Raw genomic sequence first — 16,609 nt, 5'->3', positions numbered from 1 at the left:
CTTTTGTCACTATGAAGGGATCACAACCTGGAGGGTCTCAGAGAGCACTTGGGTGTGCTGTCAGCATTTGATCTCCATTGTTCACTCTTTCCCTCTACAATTTGCTGAAGGAACAAGTTACAGTTTCTTTCTCCTCTCCATAGAATGTACCTCGTTTATGGACCTCCATTGAAATGTGACTTTTTGCCTCTTTGTACAATTCAGTTTCATCAATTGAGTTTGTTGAAAGACTCTCATAGATAGATTCCACTGGGCACACACTGGTTGAATCAACGTTGCTCCAACGTCATTTTAATGAAATTACATTGAACCAATGTGGAATAGACGCTGAATCGTGGGATTGCTCATAAAAAAAACAAATCTAATCATATTTTTTATTCATGTTTATAAAGGTGGATGGTTAAAACATTAACTTCAGTGATTATATTTGTTAGGGGTCTTGTTTGAAGGATTATAGTTTTTTGTAAATGAGAACAGTGTAGACTAATGATCATAGGAAAGCGGTGGGAATGGGGACATTGGGACAGTCACTATCTGATCGAGATATGCTAGGGTCAGCATGGTGTCTTCTTATTAACATATTTTACTGATTGTATCTGGCCTACATATGACCATTTGTTTTGGCATCTTGGGAAAATGTCCTGGGTACTGGCGTATCTTACTGTCATGGTAATGACACTGTATGCATTGTGTGCATTTTATTAAAAGGCATCAGTCAGCTGTTTCCTTCTAATTTATAGTTTGGTAAGAATACACAGAGATCCTCTTGAGGCTAGCCCATTTTCTTCTTGGGTAAACACTATTGTTATGTGGTTACTCTCTGTTATTCTTTCTTTCTCTCCTTTGTTTGGTTGCATTGTATTTACACTATATTTGTCTTGTGTAACACATCAGGAACAAAAGACAGAACAAACTACAATATCCACCTAGTTTGTCTAGGATCACAGACTGGTCTCATAGGCTAGACGTAAAATAGTAAATGTAAACCTGGGACACTCAAATTAGTATGATAGGTTACGTTTGGTATGGTTACATAAGACAGATGGTTACTTTAAGCAAAAACAAAAGTATGGTGGTTGTGGTTATAACACGAATGTCAAGCAACCCAAAGGTTGCGAGTTCAAATCCCATCACAGACAATGTCCAGCAAACCAAAGGTTACGAGTTCGAATCTCATCATGGACAACTTTAGCATTTTAGATAATTACCAACTTTTCAACGACTTACTACTTTTTAGCTACTTTACAACTACTTAGCATATTAACTAACCCTTCCCTAACCCTAACCGTAACCCTTTAACCATAATCCTAAACTTAACCCTAATCTTAACCATAACCCATAACCTTAACTAATAGCCTAGCTAGAATTCATAACATATCATACATTTAGCAAATTCGTAACATATTGTACATTTTGCAAATTCGTAACATATTGTACATTTTGCAGATTCGTAACATATTGTACAATTTGCAAATGTTTACATATAATACGAATTGTGACTCGTAACATATTATACAAAATGGGTGATGGACATCCACAAATTATTACATACCATACGAAATGTAACATATCATAGAGCGTTGGGCCAGTAACCGAAAGGTTGCTGGATCGAATCCCCAAGCTGACAAGGTAAAAATCTGTCATTCTGCTCCTAAGCAAGGCAGTTAACCCACTGTTCCCCGGCGCCGGAGATGGATGTCAATTATGGCAGCCCCCCACACCTCTCTGATTCAGAGGGGTTGGGTTAAATGCGGAAGACACATTTCAGTTGAAGGCATTCAGTTGTACAACTGACTAAGTAGCTCCCTTTCCCCTAAATGGAGTGTCTCTGATTTACGTAAAGAATAATACCAAATGCTCTGAGACCAGGTTGAGCATCAGCAAAAACCTTACAAAACAATCCCAAGTATCTACACTGACACCCAAAGTTGTAATTCAACAGATTCCACTTAAAGCGTAGTCTTTGGTAGCTGACCTCAAATAACAGCAGCAGCAGGAGCAGCAGTATCTAGACTAGCTGTGTGCTGTGATAGGAAACGAGATATGCCACTGAGGCAAGATGGAGAGATTGGGCCTGTGTGCTGATTACTACCAGGTTCCCAGGGTCTTGTCGCTCTCTGGGGAGAGACCTGATCACAGCTTGGGTCTCCCCACTGTCATTACCGCCAGTGAGTGCCACAATAGGTCAGGGAGATGAGATAACATTGTGGGTGAGAAGCTCAACAGGGCATTATTAGGTATCTGGGTCCCAGAGTGTAGCATTGCTGCTGGCCTCCGGGGTTATGACTCACCATCTGCCACAGAGAATTCCTCCTGCTCAGAGCTCAAGCCAAGGGCCAATTCAACAGGGAAACAAAATGTTTGTGTTGTTTTGGTTTGTCTAGTTTCTTTGTCTCTTTTTGTCAACAGATGAATGATAATGAATATGCTTTCAAAAAGTTATATCTATAGTAGTGTCTGTTTATCATAGCCTTAGTGGCAGACTACATCCTAAGGAAAAACAGATTTGTAGCATTTCAGATTTATTCTGTCTATATAGTCATAGGAGCTGACCTGTAGAACACAATGCATGAACAATGAAAATGGAACCTGTGTTTCTGCCAGTCAGATATGTGGCCCACATTATATGGGTTTTCAGATTCTCAAATTCCATTAGGTTTACAGGACCATCAGTCACTGAGAGCACGCCCCAGGGATGCTCTGATGAAAGCCATGTTAGATGATTCACACACATGACCCCAGTGTGCTAACGCTGGGTACACCCTGTACCTTGACCTCTGACCCCAGCGCCTGTTTGATCTGAGAACCTGGTGTAAAATCAGAGGTGCCCATCACACCCACACATGCCAGCCATCCATCCGGTCTGACAGGCAGACACGGCAGAACCTGGGAATATTGAATTAGGACCTGCTGCTTTGACTGGAAAGTAGGAGCCAGTTGTTAAGACGATGAGACTGGCCCCATGCCCCGTCTCTGACCAGACAGCTTCAAGAGCAGCTGGTAACAGCTATCAGCTTTCACTGACAGACCAGGTGAAGTATAACCATACTGCATTTCTACTAAATATCTCACTGCTCAAAACAAACTTGTAACTTTGTTTTGAGAGTAAATTCAACAAATTTGAAGTACCTGCATTTTCATTTGCATTGATTTGTAAATAAACCTTTACCATTGAATACGGAAATTAAAACTTTGATAAGATTATGCTCACTTAATGGATACAACTCTAGCCATTTCATAACAGAAATTCAGAGACTGATTTATGGTATGGATATCACATTTTGATGAAAGGAGAGAAGGGTAAGCCCCATCTGCAAAACCCATTCAAATCAGTTAAGGAGTCGAGCTCACACTTGTAAAGGCACTGCTGTTGTTGGTACCAGACACCTCAAGCCATGACCAGCACCTCTGACCTTTGCCTCATGTATTCTGACATGCTAATGATCAGCACATCAACTACTTTCACTGGCACCAAACAACTTATATCAGCTCATCCTATATCATCTGCTTTTAAGGGGCGGCAGGTAGCCTAGTGGTTAGAGCGTTAGGCCAGTAACCAAAAGGTTGCTAGATCTAATCACCAAGCTCAGAAAATCTGTCGTTCTACCTCTGCATAAGGCAGTTAAGGCACTGTTCCTAGGCTGTCATTGCAAATAAGAATTTGTTCTTAAATGACTTGCCTAGTTAAAATAAATAAGTGTGTGAGACATGCATATGATTGTCTGTTATTCTATTGACACCCTTGTCTTTCAACAGGAAGTTGTTGGACACAAACATAGTTGGTTTGGTCCAGGGACAGTGGATATCCTTGTGCACATCTGAAGGGCTGATGCGTTGTCCAGATGTGGTGTGTGACCCGGCGCTGACCCACAGTGCCCCAGAAGACCGCCTGAGCCTGGAAAATGTACTCGCCTTTGTGAAACAGAAAAGTGTGCAGCTAGACATCAGCAAAGCAAATACTTGCTAATGATTTGAAACATCTCAAGAGAATGACAAACATCAACAAAAACTGCATTATTAACATACAGTATTTCACAAAAGTGAGTACACCCCTCACATTTTTGTAAATATTTGAGTATATCTTTTCATGTGACAACATTGAAGAAATTACACTTTGCTACAATGTAAAGTAGTGAGTGTACAGCTTGTATAACAGTGTAAATTTGCTATCCCCTCACAATAACTCAACACACAGCCATTAATGTCTAAACCGCTGGCAACAAAAGTGAGTACACCCCTAAGTGAAAATGTCCAAATTGGGCCCAATTAGCCATTTTCCCTCCCCGGTGTCATGTGACTCGTTAGCGTTACAAGGTCTCAAGTGTGAATGGGGAGCAGGTGTGTTAAATTTGGTGTCATCGCTCTCACACTCCCTCATGCTGACCAATTAGCCATTTTCCCTCCCCGGTGTCATGTGACTCGTTAGCGTTACAAGGTCCATGTTTTGTGATTATACTGTACATATCAGAAGTACAAATGTTCCTGTATGATTACATACACATGTTGAGAGTCCTCTACATCAACTCTTAACATTCACATAATCATACATAAGCCACCAGGGCATCATAATATCCTCCTCCTACGTGCAACCTCAGAGTGCAGTACCTTGACAGCTCTGTGTTGGTAACCCCAGTAGAGCAGAGGACTCTGCCCCTTCCCCACCCCCGCCTCTATGCTGACAGAGGGCAGGGGGCCATCTGAGGGGCTACTGATGCCAGGGTCCATGTTCCACTACGTTACGGTATACAACCCCGCTCTACTCCCATCTGCTCAAGTCATCGGGCCTCCTCCACTGCTGCTGGAAAAGAGTTTGTGTGCTGGTTGCTGACATGTCAAAACAAACCAAGATGAGGAGTGCAGAACCGTGACCCCTCCTGTCCTGCCCCCTGCCCAGACCCCTGCTGGGACACCATAAGGCCTGTGTTTTACTTTCAGACATGACCCTTACGGCGATGACCCTCTAGACTAACATCCCTGCTGCTGAATGGACAAGTAAGAAAACCTGTGTGCATGCTCAGTGACACTAGGTAAACATGTAAACCTGCAAGGCACTGTACTGGGTTGGCGTCCCCCCTTGGTTTGTGCTGTGGTGGAGATCTTTGTGGGCTATACTCGGCCTTGTCTCAGGATTGTAAGTTGGTGGTTGAAGATATCCCTCTAGTGGTGCGGGGGCTGTGCTTTGGAAAAGTGGGTGGGGTTATACCCTTCCTGTTTGGCCCTGTCCGGGGGTATCATCGGATGGGGCCACAGTGTCTTCTGACCCCTCCTGTCTCAGCCTCCAGTATTTATGCTGCAGTAGTTTATGTGTCAGGGGGCTAGGGTCAGTTGGTTATATCTGGAGTACTTCTCCTGTCTTATCCAGTATGCTGTGTGAATTTAAGTATGCTCTCTCTAATTCTCTCCTTCTCTCTTTCTTTCTCTCTCTCGGAGAACCTGAGCCCTAGGACCATACGTCAGGACTATCGGGCATGATGACGCCTTGCTGTCCCCAGTCCACCTGGCCTTGCTGCTGTTCCAGTTTCAACTGTTCTGCCTGTGGTTATGGAACCCCTACCTGTCCCAGACCTGCTGCTTTCAACTCTTAATGATCGGCTATGAAAAGCCAACTGACATTTATTCCTGATTATTATTTGACCATGCTTGTCATTTATGAACATTTTGAAAATCTTGGCTCTCTCTAATTCTCTCCTTCTCTCTTTCTTTCTCTCTCTCTGAGAACCTGAGCCCTAGGACCATACGTCAGGACTACCGGGCATGATGACTCCTTGCTGTCCCCAGTCCACCTGGCCTTGCTGCTATTCCAGTTTCAACTGTTCTGCCTGCGGTTATGGAACCCCTACCTGTCCCGGACCTGCTGTTTTCAACTCTTAATGATCGGCTATGAAAAGCCAACTGACATTTATTCCTGATTATTATTTGACCATGCTTGTCACTTATGAACATTTTGAACATCTTGGCCATGTTCTGTTATAATCTCCACCCGGCACAGCCAGAAGAGGACTGGCCACCCCTCATAGCCTGGTTCCTCTCTAGGTTTCTTCCTAGGTTTTGGCCTTTCTAGGGAGTTTTTCCTAGCCACTGTGCTTCTACACTTGCATTGCTTGCTGTTTGGGGTTTTAGGCTGGGTTTCTGTACAGCACTTCGAGATATTAGCTGATGTACGAAGGGCTATATAAAATAAACTTGATTTGATTTGATACTGTTAAGAGGTGGACAGTAAATGATGTGGAGAGGAAAGGAAGCCAGGCAATGCAGGGCAGTGATCTGCTGTGGGCTGTAGTGCCATCCCGCTGGGAACAAACTGGTTGAATCAACAATGTTTCCACGTTATTTCAACGACAAAAAGAAATGTGATGACGTTGAATCAATGGGGAAAACTGATTGGTTTTGCAAAAAGTCACATGCCTGTAATTGATGGTCCATTCACTTCTAACCCTCTCAGTAGTGCTTAGCTGCACCTTTTGGGACTTTTTCCAGCTGGAAAGTGTTGAGCTCTTTAGCAGAGAAATTAGATGGACAGGGACAGGTTTGCACTGGGCCTTCTTTCAACAGTATCCTCACCTGGAGAAATAGCTAGATTTTGCATCAGTGTGTTACATAGAAATGATCTCCACTCCATCATGGTGTTACATGGAAATGATCCCAACTGCATCAGGATGTTACATAGAAATGATCTCCACTCCATCAGGATGTTACATAGAAATGATCTCCACTCCATCAGGATGTTACATAGAAATGACCTCCACTCCATCAGGATGTTACATAGAAATGATCTCCACTCCATCAGGATGTTACATGGAAATGATCCCAACTCCATCAGGATGTTACATAGAAATGATCTCCACTCCATCAGGATGTTACATAGAAATGATCGCAACTCCATCAGGATGTTACATAGAAATGATCTCCACTCCATCATGATGTTACATGGAAATGATCCCAACTCCATCAGGATGTTACGTAGAAATGATCGCAACTCCATCAGGATGTTACATAGAAATGATCTCCACTCCATCAGGGTGTTACATGGAAATGATCCCCACTGGAATGGGCTGTACTGTACAGTATCAGTAGGCAGACCATGCAGATGTTTGTTTAGTGGAGACTTACAGCCACATCACTCACAGCTCAAAAAGTAGGAAATCTCATGAGTCAGGTTACCTAACTAATGATACAGTGAAGATTGAGACATGGAAGAAAATACAAATGAGATGATATTGTAGCGAGAGCAAATCATCTAGAGAGTTTGGCATCTTAATTGAACCTATACAAAAATTGAAAACTTACAAGAAGAATCATTCAGTCCCATTCTACCCAACGAAAACAGTTTCTGACTGAGAAGGAACCAAAAGATGAGAACAACATAGAATATCTGCATCTTCTTCCTGTCTTTTTGCATTGTTAACGTATATTTTAGAGTTACATTTAAGTATATGGATCCCCCAGTGAGTCATTGGTATTGAACTAACAGCTAAGGCAGGTGTGAGCACAAGATGCACGTATCGACATGGACTAACAATGAGGTATACTCCATAACAGACAGCTCTAACTGCCATGTAATAAATGAAACAGATATGCTTTGAACTGCTGCAAGTAGTTGCTTCTGAAGTTGTAACATAAGTTAATACACTGCTCAAAAAAAAAAGGGAACACTTAAACAACACAATGTAACTCCAAGTCAATCACACTTCTGTGAAATCAAACTGTCCACTTAGGAAGCAACACTGATTGACAATAAATTGCACATGCTGTTGTGCAAATGGAACGTTTGTGCACATTTGTGGCCTGCTGGAGGTCATTTTGCAGGGCTCTGGCAGTGCTACTCCTTGCACAAAGGCGGAGGTAGCGGTCCTGCTGCTGGGTTGTTGCCCTCCTACGGCCTCCTCCACGTCTCCTGATGTATTGGCCTGTCTCCTGGTAGCGCCTCCATGCTCTGGACACTACGCTGACAGACACAGCAAACCTTTTTGGCACAGCTCGCATTGATGTGCCATCCTGGATGAACTGCACTACCTGAGCCACTTGTGTGGGTTGTAGACTCCATCTCATGCTACCACTAGAGTGAGGGCACCGCCAGCATTCAAAAGTGACCAAAACATCAGCCAGGAAGCATAGGAACTGAGAAGTGGTCAGTGGTCACCACCTGCAGAATCACTCCTTTATTGGGGGTGTCTTGCTAATTGCCTATAATTTCCACCTTTTGTCTATTCCATTTGCACAACAGCATGTGCAATTTATTGTCAATCAGTGTTGCTTCCTAAGTGGACAGTTTGATTTCACAGAAGTGTGATTGACTTGGAGTTACATTGTGTTGTTTAAGTGTTCCCTTTATTTTTTTGAGCAGTGTATTTCCTTGCTTGATGGCATTGTTGTGTGTGCCAAGGATAATGAAATCAGTCACTGGAGTTCCCCCTGTTTGCCAACGGTTTGGTCGGAAAACCTGCAATACAAAGTTAATGTACACAAAATCAGAAATGGGTAACTTCCCTCTGGGCACAAACTGGTTGAATCACCATTGTTTCCACGTCATTTCAATGAAATGACGTTGAACTAACGTGGAATAGACGTTGAATTGACATCTGTGCACAGTGGGTTACTGAACCATGGTTTATGTATTTTTTTATCCACTACAGAAACTAAATCAAGCTGGATTTATGAAAGAGATTTGAATTAAAAGCATAAAGATGATATCATAAAATATTCAAGTATTCTTTCGCAAAACGCATTGCAAAGGTCAACGGCTATATCTATTTTATGAGGATAGAACAGTGGTGACACTGTTCCACACCTTAAAAAATGTCCACATCCTTTGATCTCCTGTAAGTTATGGACCTATCCTCATCAGACTGAGACCTGTGTTTATGATTCATAATAAAACCATCTCTATAAAGTCTCTTTATTTACAGAATCCTCCATCCTCCACGGAAAACTATAGGGGCTGATTTCCTTACATGCAATTGATTGCCTTAGCAAATCACCAACTAACACCAAAACAATGGTGCATAGTGACCATTTAAAAAATGAGGCTAACAACTATTTGTCAGTTATATAGTGAGCTCCAATTTGAGGGTATTGTCATCCATATCGGGTGAACCGTTTACAAATTACAGCACTTTATGGAGTCACTTTTATTTAAAATATTAGAGAATATGTTTCTAAACACTTCTACATTAATGTTGATGCCATCACGACTATGGATAATCCTGAATAAATCGTGAATAATGAGAGGCATAAATATCATACCCTCCCCCAAAAATGCTAACCTCCTCTGTTAATGGTGAGCATTTTAATGGTGAGAGGTTCGCATGTCTTGGGGGTTTGATCTTTGAGTTTCTGTAACTTTCTCACTCATCCTTATTCACGATTCATTCAGGATTATCCATAATCATGGTGACATCCAGAAACATATTCTATTCTTATTTACAATAAACTGTCTCAAAAATGATACAATACATTATTTACCATGAATTTCTATTGGGCACAAAATAATCTGAAACACAACCAAAACGAACTGCAAATGCATCCAACAAATTTGTATTGTCACAAGCTTGATGTAGTCATTTCGTGCTAGGAATATGGGACCAAATACTAACATTTTTAACTACTTTAATACACATATACAGTTGAAGTCAGACGTTTACATAAACTTAGGTTGGAGTCATTAAAACTAATTTGTTAACCACTCCACAAATTTCTTGTTAACAAACTATAGTGTTGGCAAGTCGGTTAGGACATCTACTTTGTGCATGACACAAGTCATTTTTCCAACAATTGTTTACAGACAGATAATTTCACATATAATTTACTGTATCACAATTCCAGTGGGTCAGAAGTTTACATACACTAAGTGGACTGTGCCTTTAAACAGCTTGGAAAATTCTTTAGAAGCTTCTGATAGGCTAATTGACATCATCTGAATCAATTGGAGGTGTACCTGTGAATGTATTTCAAGGCCTACCTTCAAACGCAATGCCTCTTTGCTTGACATCATGGGAAAATCAAAAGAAATCAGCCAAGACCTCAGAAAAAAAATGTAGACCTCTACAAGTCTGGTTCATCCTTGGGAGCAATTTCCAAATGCCTGAAGGTACCACGTTCATATGTACAAACAATAGTACGCAAGTATAAACACCATGGGACCACGCAACCATCATACCACGCAGCCATCATACCACTCAGGAAGGTTCTGTCTCCTAGAGATGAATGTACTTCGTTGTGAAAAGTGCAAATCAATCCCAGAACAACAACAAAGGACCTTGTGAAGATGCTGGAGAAAACAGGTACAAAAGTATCTATATCCGCAGTAAAACAAGTCTTATGTCGACATAACCTGAAAGGCCACTCAGCAAGGAAGAAGCCACTGCGTCAAAACCGCCATAAAAAAGCCAGACTACGGTTTGCAACTACACATGGGGACAAAGATTGTACTTTTTGGAGAAATGTCCTCTGGTCTGATGAAACAAAAATAGAACTGTTTGGCCATAATGACCATTGTTATTTTTGGAGGAAAAAGGGGGTGGCTTGCAAGCCAAAGAAAACCATCCCAACCGTGAAGCACGGGTGTGGCAGCATCAATTTGTGGGGGTGCTTTGCTGCAGGAGGGACTGGTCCACTTCACAAAATAGATGGCATCATGAGTGAGGAAAATTGTGTGGATATATTGAAGCAACATCTCAAGACATCAGTCAGGAAGTTAAAGCTTGGTCGCAAACGGTTCTTCCAAAATGACAATGACTACAAGCATACTTCCAAAGTTGTGGCAAAATGGCTTAAGGACAACAAAGTCAGGGTATTGGAATGGCCATCACAAAGCCCTGGCCTCCATCCTATAAAAAAAATGTGTGGCAAAACTGAAAAAGCGTGTGTGAGCAAGGAGCCCTACAAACCTGACTCAGTTACACCAGCTATGCCAGGAGGAATGGGCCAAAATTCACCCAACTTATTGTGGGAAGCTTGTGGAAGACTCCCCAAAACGTTTGACCCAAGTTAAACAATTTAAAGGCAATGTTACCAAATAATAATTGAGTGTATGTAAACTTCTTACCCACTGGGAATGTGATGAAAGAAATAAAAGCTGAAATAAATCATTCTCTCTACTATTATTCTGACATTTCACATTCTTAAAATAAAGTGGTGACCCTAACTGACCTAAAACAGGGAATTTTTACAAGGATTAAATGTCAGGAATTGTGAAAAACTGAGTTTAAATGTATTTGGCTAAGGTGTATGTAAACTTCCGACTTCAACTGTAAGTGAATTTTTCAGAATTCTTTTGGTTACCAAAAGTGCTGTAATTTCTACATGGTTTACCCAATATGGATTAAAGTAACCTTAAATTAAAGCTGACAGTATGCATTTTAACCTCATAGTCATTGTATCATTTCAAATCCACTTTCGGACCTCACTGTAAGTGACGCAGCAAGTTTCAGAGTAGCATTAAAAAGAAAACCAGATGCACACTATGACTGCTCACTAAACAAACTCACTAAATGATGATTCATCTCTCTTGCCTCCCCTCAGTATGGATTCATGAGCAGCTTGACCATTGAGGGGTCATGGTCAGCTCTCTCCTTCCTCTCCCTGAGGTGTCTGTGCGTGTGAGGAGCTATGGTCCACAGATCACCCCTGGGGCCTATCCTAACCCCATTACACAGTCCCCTGTCTATGGAGGCCTATGGAGTGACAACCCCAGCGTTGGAGACAAGCCTTGCTGATGAAGTAATGCAGTTGGCCCTGTAGTTATTTTTTTATCCCAGTATTTAGAACGATTTCCATTGAACTGATGTGTCATAATCTTGGGAGTTCACAGAAACTCTACCCTGTTAGACATGTTTCATTTATTTATTTATGTTACTACCTTTCTTGAGAAGCTGTATTGTATGCCATGATTCTGCAGTGATTAGGAGTCAGACAACAGTCTGGTAGAAGGTTTAGGGCTGGATTCAATCTGTATAGCTGAAGTATCGCGGAAGATCCGCGTTTACCGTGAATGCAGTCTCTGCGAACGCGGGAACATTGCCTTTAAATCTACATAGATCTATAACGCGCATCTTCCTCGATACGAATTGAATCCAGCTCTTAATCCGTGACTAGTTCAAATGGGAGGTGGGCATTAGCAGAGTGGCCAAGGCTCAGGGATTCTATGGGATTGCAAGCTTCTTATGAATGCTGTCTAGCAAGGTCACTTATGGGTCTGGCTTCATCTGTGTGTCTACAATGTGAGAACATGCCCCACTCAGCCCCCTACCATGGCTGGACTCACATCACCACCATATGGTCCACATTCACATATGCATTGGGAAAGCAGCAACCTCAGCATCATTATGTAAATGCAGACGCCAAGGCCTTGGTAGACCCAGGCAGCAAAGTAGACAGAAGCCCAGCCTGAGGGGCTCTCTCTCTCATTCCCATGCAGAGACACTGAGGGGTTGGCCATCAGAATCAAAGCCACATGATATGTCTCGGCTGATGCACGCAGGCAATTTAGCACGTATTGCATATGTTTGGGTACGTTTTCTTCTGGATCTCAGAAGCCATTGGGCGTACAGGCCTATAGCAAAACACCTAGGAAACAATGGAACAAGCTGAAAAACAAGACAACCCTAGAATGAGTCCAAGGACTTGTGTTCGTGATTTTATGTTTGGGTTCAAATGTATATGGTCTCGTGGGAGAAATACTATCATTCAGACCAAACAATATAAAAAAGAATAAAATCTTACATTGCCAGTTTGAAAGGGAAAACCCCACTGGTATTTGGCAGTTGAAACATTTGATTTCTGAAAGCATTTATTTTGTATTCCACATTGATGTTCCTTTGTATTCACATTGGGAGTTTCATTAGCATGTCTCTGCTCACAGCAGATCTCTCCCATGACTTGAGAATAATTGAAATCTATGCTGTGTGGACCATGGGTGACAATCAACTTGCCTCAGCTGAATGTCACAAACTAAATGTGAATGAATTAAAAGATAAAAATTCATATTACTTTGTCTGGTATCACAGATTTAAATAAAATGACATGAGAATCATTGTTTACTGTTATGGTACTAACAATACTTTTTATCCTCTTTCTACACCCTATTTACATCCAGTCCCAGGAAGGAAGCCAGTGTGCTATTACTTCAAAACTCATCAGTACATTTTATTTTGATTTAAAAATAGGTGTTTGTCACCCTCTGTTGGTTAAGCATAGGACAAGCCCACACACCTGAGTCTTGACATGGATTTAGTTATCCAATAGAGGTCACTATTGTGTAGCCATCTTTGACTTGAGACCAAGGTATATAAATAATTATTAACTGGATGGGTCCAGTCCTGAATGCTGTTTGCCTGAAAGCCGTGGTATATGGGAGTCAATTGACGGATGGACAACGGAGAGAATTGTCCAGCAGAACACACAATAAGTCAGCCTCAGATATTATAACAAAGCACTCCTTTTCAGTTAATTGGCAAAGGTTCCCCATTGAACTGTACAAATGTAATTATTTAACAAAAGACAGGCCAGAAGACCAAGATACAGAACATTTTCTTTATTTCAGATACTTCAGAGCAGGTCAGCCTAGAAAGCCTTCCTGTCAATTGGTCTCATCTCCTGCACATCCTAGATTAGAACTTCTGGAACTGCTTCTTGGCTCCAGCGGCCTTTGTGACCTTGAGGACGTTGAACCTCACCGTCTTGCTGAGGGGTCGGCACTCTCCGACGGTAACAATGTCTCCGACGGAGACGTCTCTGCAGGGAAAAGGAGGGAATTATTGGAGCATAATCCTAAAGCGACCATGGCACTGCTTTTCTAGGAATAACATCAAGATAATGCAAGGGAAATTGAGAAACATGGAAACCACTGCCATCTCATGTGATAGGTAGGCCAAACTGCATCAGTGTAGCCATTAGGCAGTGTCGTCAGAGCCACATGGGCTTGGAAGACCATCGTGAGAAAAACATCATTTGCAGCCAACAAAATCTGATTTAATAGAACTTCAACTGTAGTGCAACAGTGAACTCCAGCCATCCTTGCAGTAGGAAAGGCACTAGCTAGGCACGATCAGCCAATTATTGGATACAGCCTGGCAAGAAATAAACATGCAAAGAGAGGTTGAAAAGACTCGACAGAGATCCTCTTACCTGAAGGCAGGTGAGAGATGGACAGACATGTTCTTGTGCCTCTTCTCAAAGCGGTTGTACTTGCGGATGTAATGCAGGTAGTCACGTCTGATGACGATGGTCCTCTGCATCTTCATCTTGGTCACCACGCCTGAAAAGGCAGAATCAGGTCAATCTTAGAATACATCTAAGCACTGATCTAGGGATAGGAGTAGACCGTTGAATAGGGTGAGCATGGTCTTAGAGTCATTGCATCAGTAATGCCATAAGGCGTTGTCATAACAAGAAAGGCTTGGAAGACCAACGTGAGCAAATAGAATTTGTAGTTCAGTGAGAAAATGGTCATAAAGGGCTCAATGCCAAAGATGACTGTTTTACATCCAAACCAAAAACAATGAACAGCAAGGAAATTTAAAGACTAACCGGAGAGGATACGACCGCGGATGGAGACATTCCCAGTGAAGGGGCATTTCTTGTCAATGTAAGTACCATCGATAGCCTGTTGGGGGGAAAAATGTTAGGTTCTCTGCAACTCTATCCAAAACTCTCAAACCCGTGTAAAGAATAAACTATGCCGAAGAAAAATAAAACCAACATACAACAATTAACCGAGTAACTGTTCATAATGAAATCAGTCATTTTTATTAATTGGGGCCTAATCTTTGGATTTCACATGAATGGGCAGGGGAGCGGCCATGGGCGGGCGTAGGCCCACCCACTGGGCTTTAGACAGAAATACTCTTGTTTCATGAGTTGTCGTCAATTTTAGGGAAAAAGCTCTGGGGAACATTCCTGCAGTCAGCATGCCAATTGCACACTCCCTCAACTTGAGACATTTGTGGCATTGCGTTGTGTGACAAAATTGCACATTTTAGAGGGTCCTCTTATCTTGCCCAGCACATGGTGCTCCTGTGTAGTGATCATAGCCTTTGATCAGCTTCTTGATATGCCACAGGTGGATGGATCATATTGGCAAAGGAGATATCTTCACTAACAGGGATGTAAACAAATTTGTGCACAACATTTTAGAAAAATTATATTTTTGTGCCTATGGAACATTTCTGGGGTCTTTTATTTCCACTCATGAAACACGGGAGCAAAACATTACATGTATTTTTTTGTTCAGTATAGATGGCCAAAGCCCTCCTATAACTGCATCAGTGTTGCCATTTGGCAGTGTCGTCAGAGCCTCAGGCTTGGAAGACCATCGTGAGAAAAACATCATTTGCAGCTTTAAAGAGCGGTTAACCATACAAGCTAATTGACACTACAGACAAGGCTGTATTCAAAAAACAATTAAACAAATGTATCATACTGCCCATAAGGAGCACAACTGTAGTTTTAGGATAGTTTAGGTCGTTGGGTACTTCACCTCTCTTGGGGTTTTGAAGCCTAGACCAACGCTCTTGTGGTAGCGTGGGAGCTTCTCCTTGGCCTCCTTGCCACCTTCACCAACCAGAACACGCTTCTTGTTCTGGAAGATGGTTGGCTGCTTCTGATAAGCCCTCTCGGTCTGTGGGGAAAGACATAACCCCAAGTCAAAAAAAAAATATATATGCAGACTAACCCGTTGCTCCATCATGGATCTGAAAAGACCCAGCTTCAAGGTAAACTGCATCAGTATCGCCATTAGGCAGTGTCGTCAGAGCCTCACAGGCTAGGAAGACCATCGTGAGAAAAACATCATTTGCAGGTAAAAATAGACATGCCTACTGTGCATTAATGTTTACAAAATATTGTAAGTTAATTTAACAGAGAAGCAGTAGATCAGAAAGGGTGCACCAGCAAGATTTACAACCTATGAAGCTGGCCATTATGAAAGTTCAGAAAAGTTTGAGCTGGCTGCACTCAAAAGTAGAGCAAATGAACTAGGTAGCTAAAACAATAGCCATAACATTTGGAATATACAAGTTGAGAAAGTAGACAGCTGAGTTTAGCCAATGAAAGGGTGATCTGGCTAGCAAGCCAGCCAAATTAGCGTAAAAACTAACCTAACGGCTATAGCTTTTTCAGTACGTTAAGACTTAGCTTCTCGCGCATACATTATCTAGCAATGACATGTTTTAGCTAACAACTCTGCCATAAATCAGTAAACTTCGATTATCAACTACAGATTAAGCATACGCACAATGTTGTAAAGGCCTAGTTAGCAAACGGCCTAGCTGGATCTCCGACAATGCGCTCCACAGCACAGGGCCTCGGAACGCGATAGTCGAAACAACTGCGGGACCAAACTACAGTCAGATACTTCAATCGCATGATCTTCGCTTAACAAAAGCTATTTATTGTATGCTACGATGCCATGCTAGTTATTTTCCTGTCAAAAAGAAGCACATTAATTTCGCCACGCTGTTTTGCAGAACGTACTTGTGCATCCGCCATCTTTGCCAGCCGAGTCGTAAAGAGAACTAAGCATGCGCGCGACGGACAGAAGCCAGAAAGGTCAGGATATGACGTTTAATAAAGGGCAAGGCAGAAACGGAACCTTGGATTACATTTGTCAAAA

General features: G+C 42.0%; 1 protein-coding gene and 3 non-coding genes across 4 annotated transcripts; all 4 read right to left on the bottom strand.

Moving 5' to 3' along the window:
- Positions 1-13,516: 13,516 nt before the first annotated feature.
- On the bottom strand, positions 13,517-16,579 carry LOC129830096 (40S ribosomal protein S11). Its single transcript, XM_055892324.1, has 5 exons — positions 16,471-16,579; positions 15,476-15,616; positions 14,527-14,602; positions 14,125-14,254; positions 13,517-13,731 (listed from the first exon to the last, which is right to left on the bottom strand). Exons 1-5 carry the CDS (start codon positions 16,483-16,485, stop codon positions 13,608-13,610), a joined length of 486 nt encoding a protein of 161 aa, XP_055748299.1. The 5' UTR covers positions 16,486-16,579; the 3' UTR covers positions 13,517-13,607.
- Positions 13,869-13,952, bottom strand: LOC129833790 (small nucleolar RNA SNORD35). The gene has a single exon (XR_008756107.1). It is a non-coding gene; the product is annotated as a small nucleolar RNA SNORD35 (small nucleolar RNA).
- Positions 15,252-15,333, bottom strand: LOC129833785 (small nucleolar RNA SNORD35). The gene has a single exon (XR_008756106.1). It is a non-coding gene; the product is annotated as a small nucleolar RNA SNORD35 (small nucleolar RNA).
- Positions 15,712-15,795, bottom strand: LOC129833797 (small nucleolar RNA SNORD35). Its single transcript, XR_008756108.1, has one exon. It is a non-coding gene; the product is annotated as a small nucleolar RNA SNORD35 (small nucleolar RNA).
- Positions 16,580-16,609: the final 30 nt, after the last annotated feature.

This window comes from Salvelinus fontinalis, chromosome 2 (assembly GCF_029448725.1).
Source record: "Salvelinus fontinalis isolate EN_2023a chromosome 2, ASM2944872v1, whole genome shotgun sequence".
In the NCBI taxonomy this organism is placed as follows: Eukaryota; Metazoa; Chordata; class Actinopteri; order Salmoniformes; family Salmonidae; genus Salvelinus; species Salvelinus fontinalis.
The sequence above is the reverse complement of the archived record's forward strand: the minus strand, read 5'-3'. Positions and strand labels throughout refer to the sequence as shown.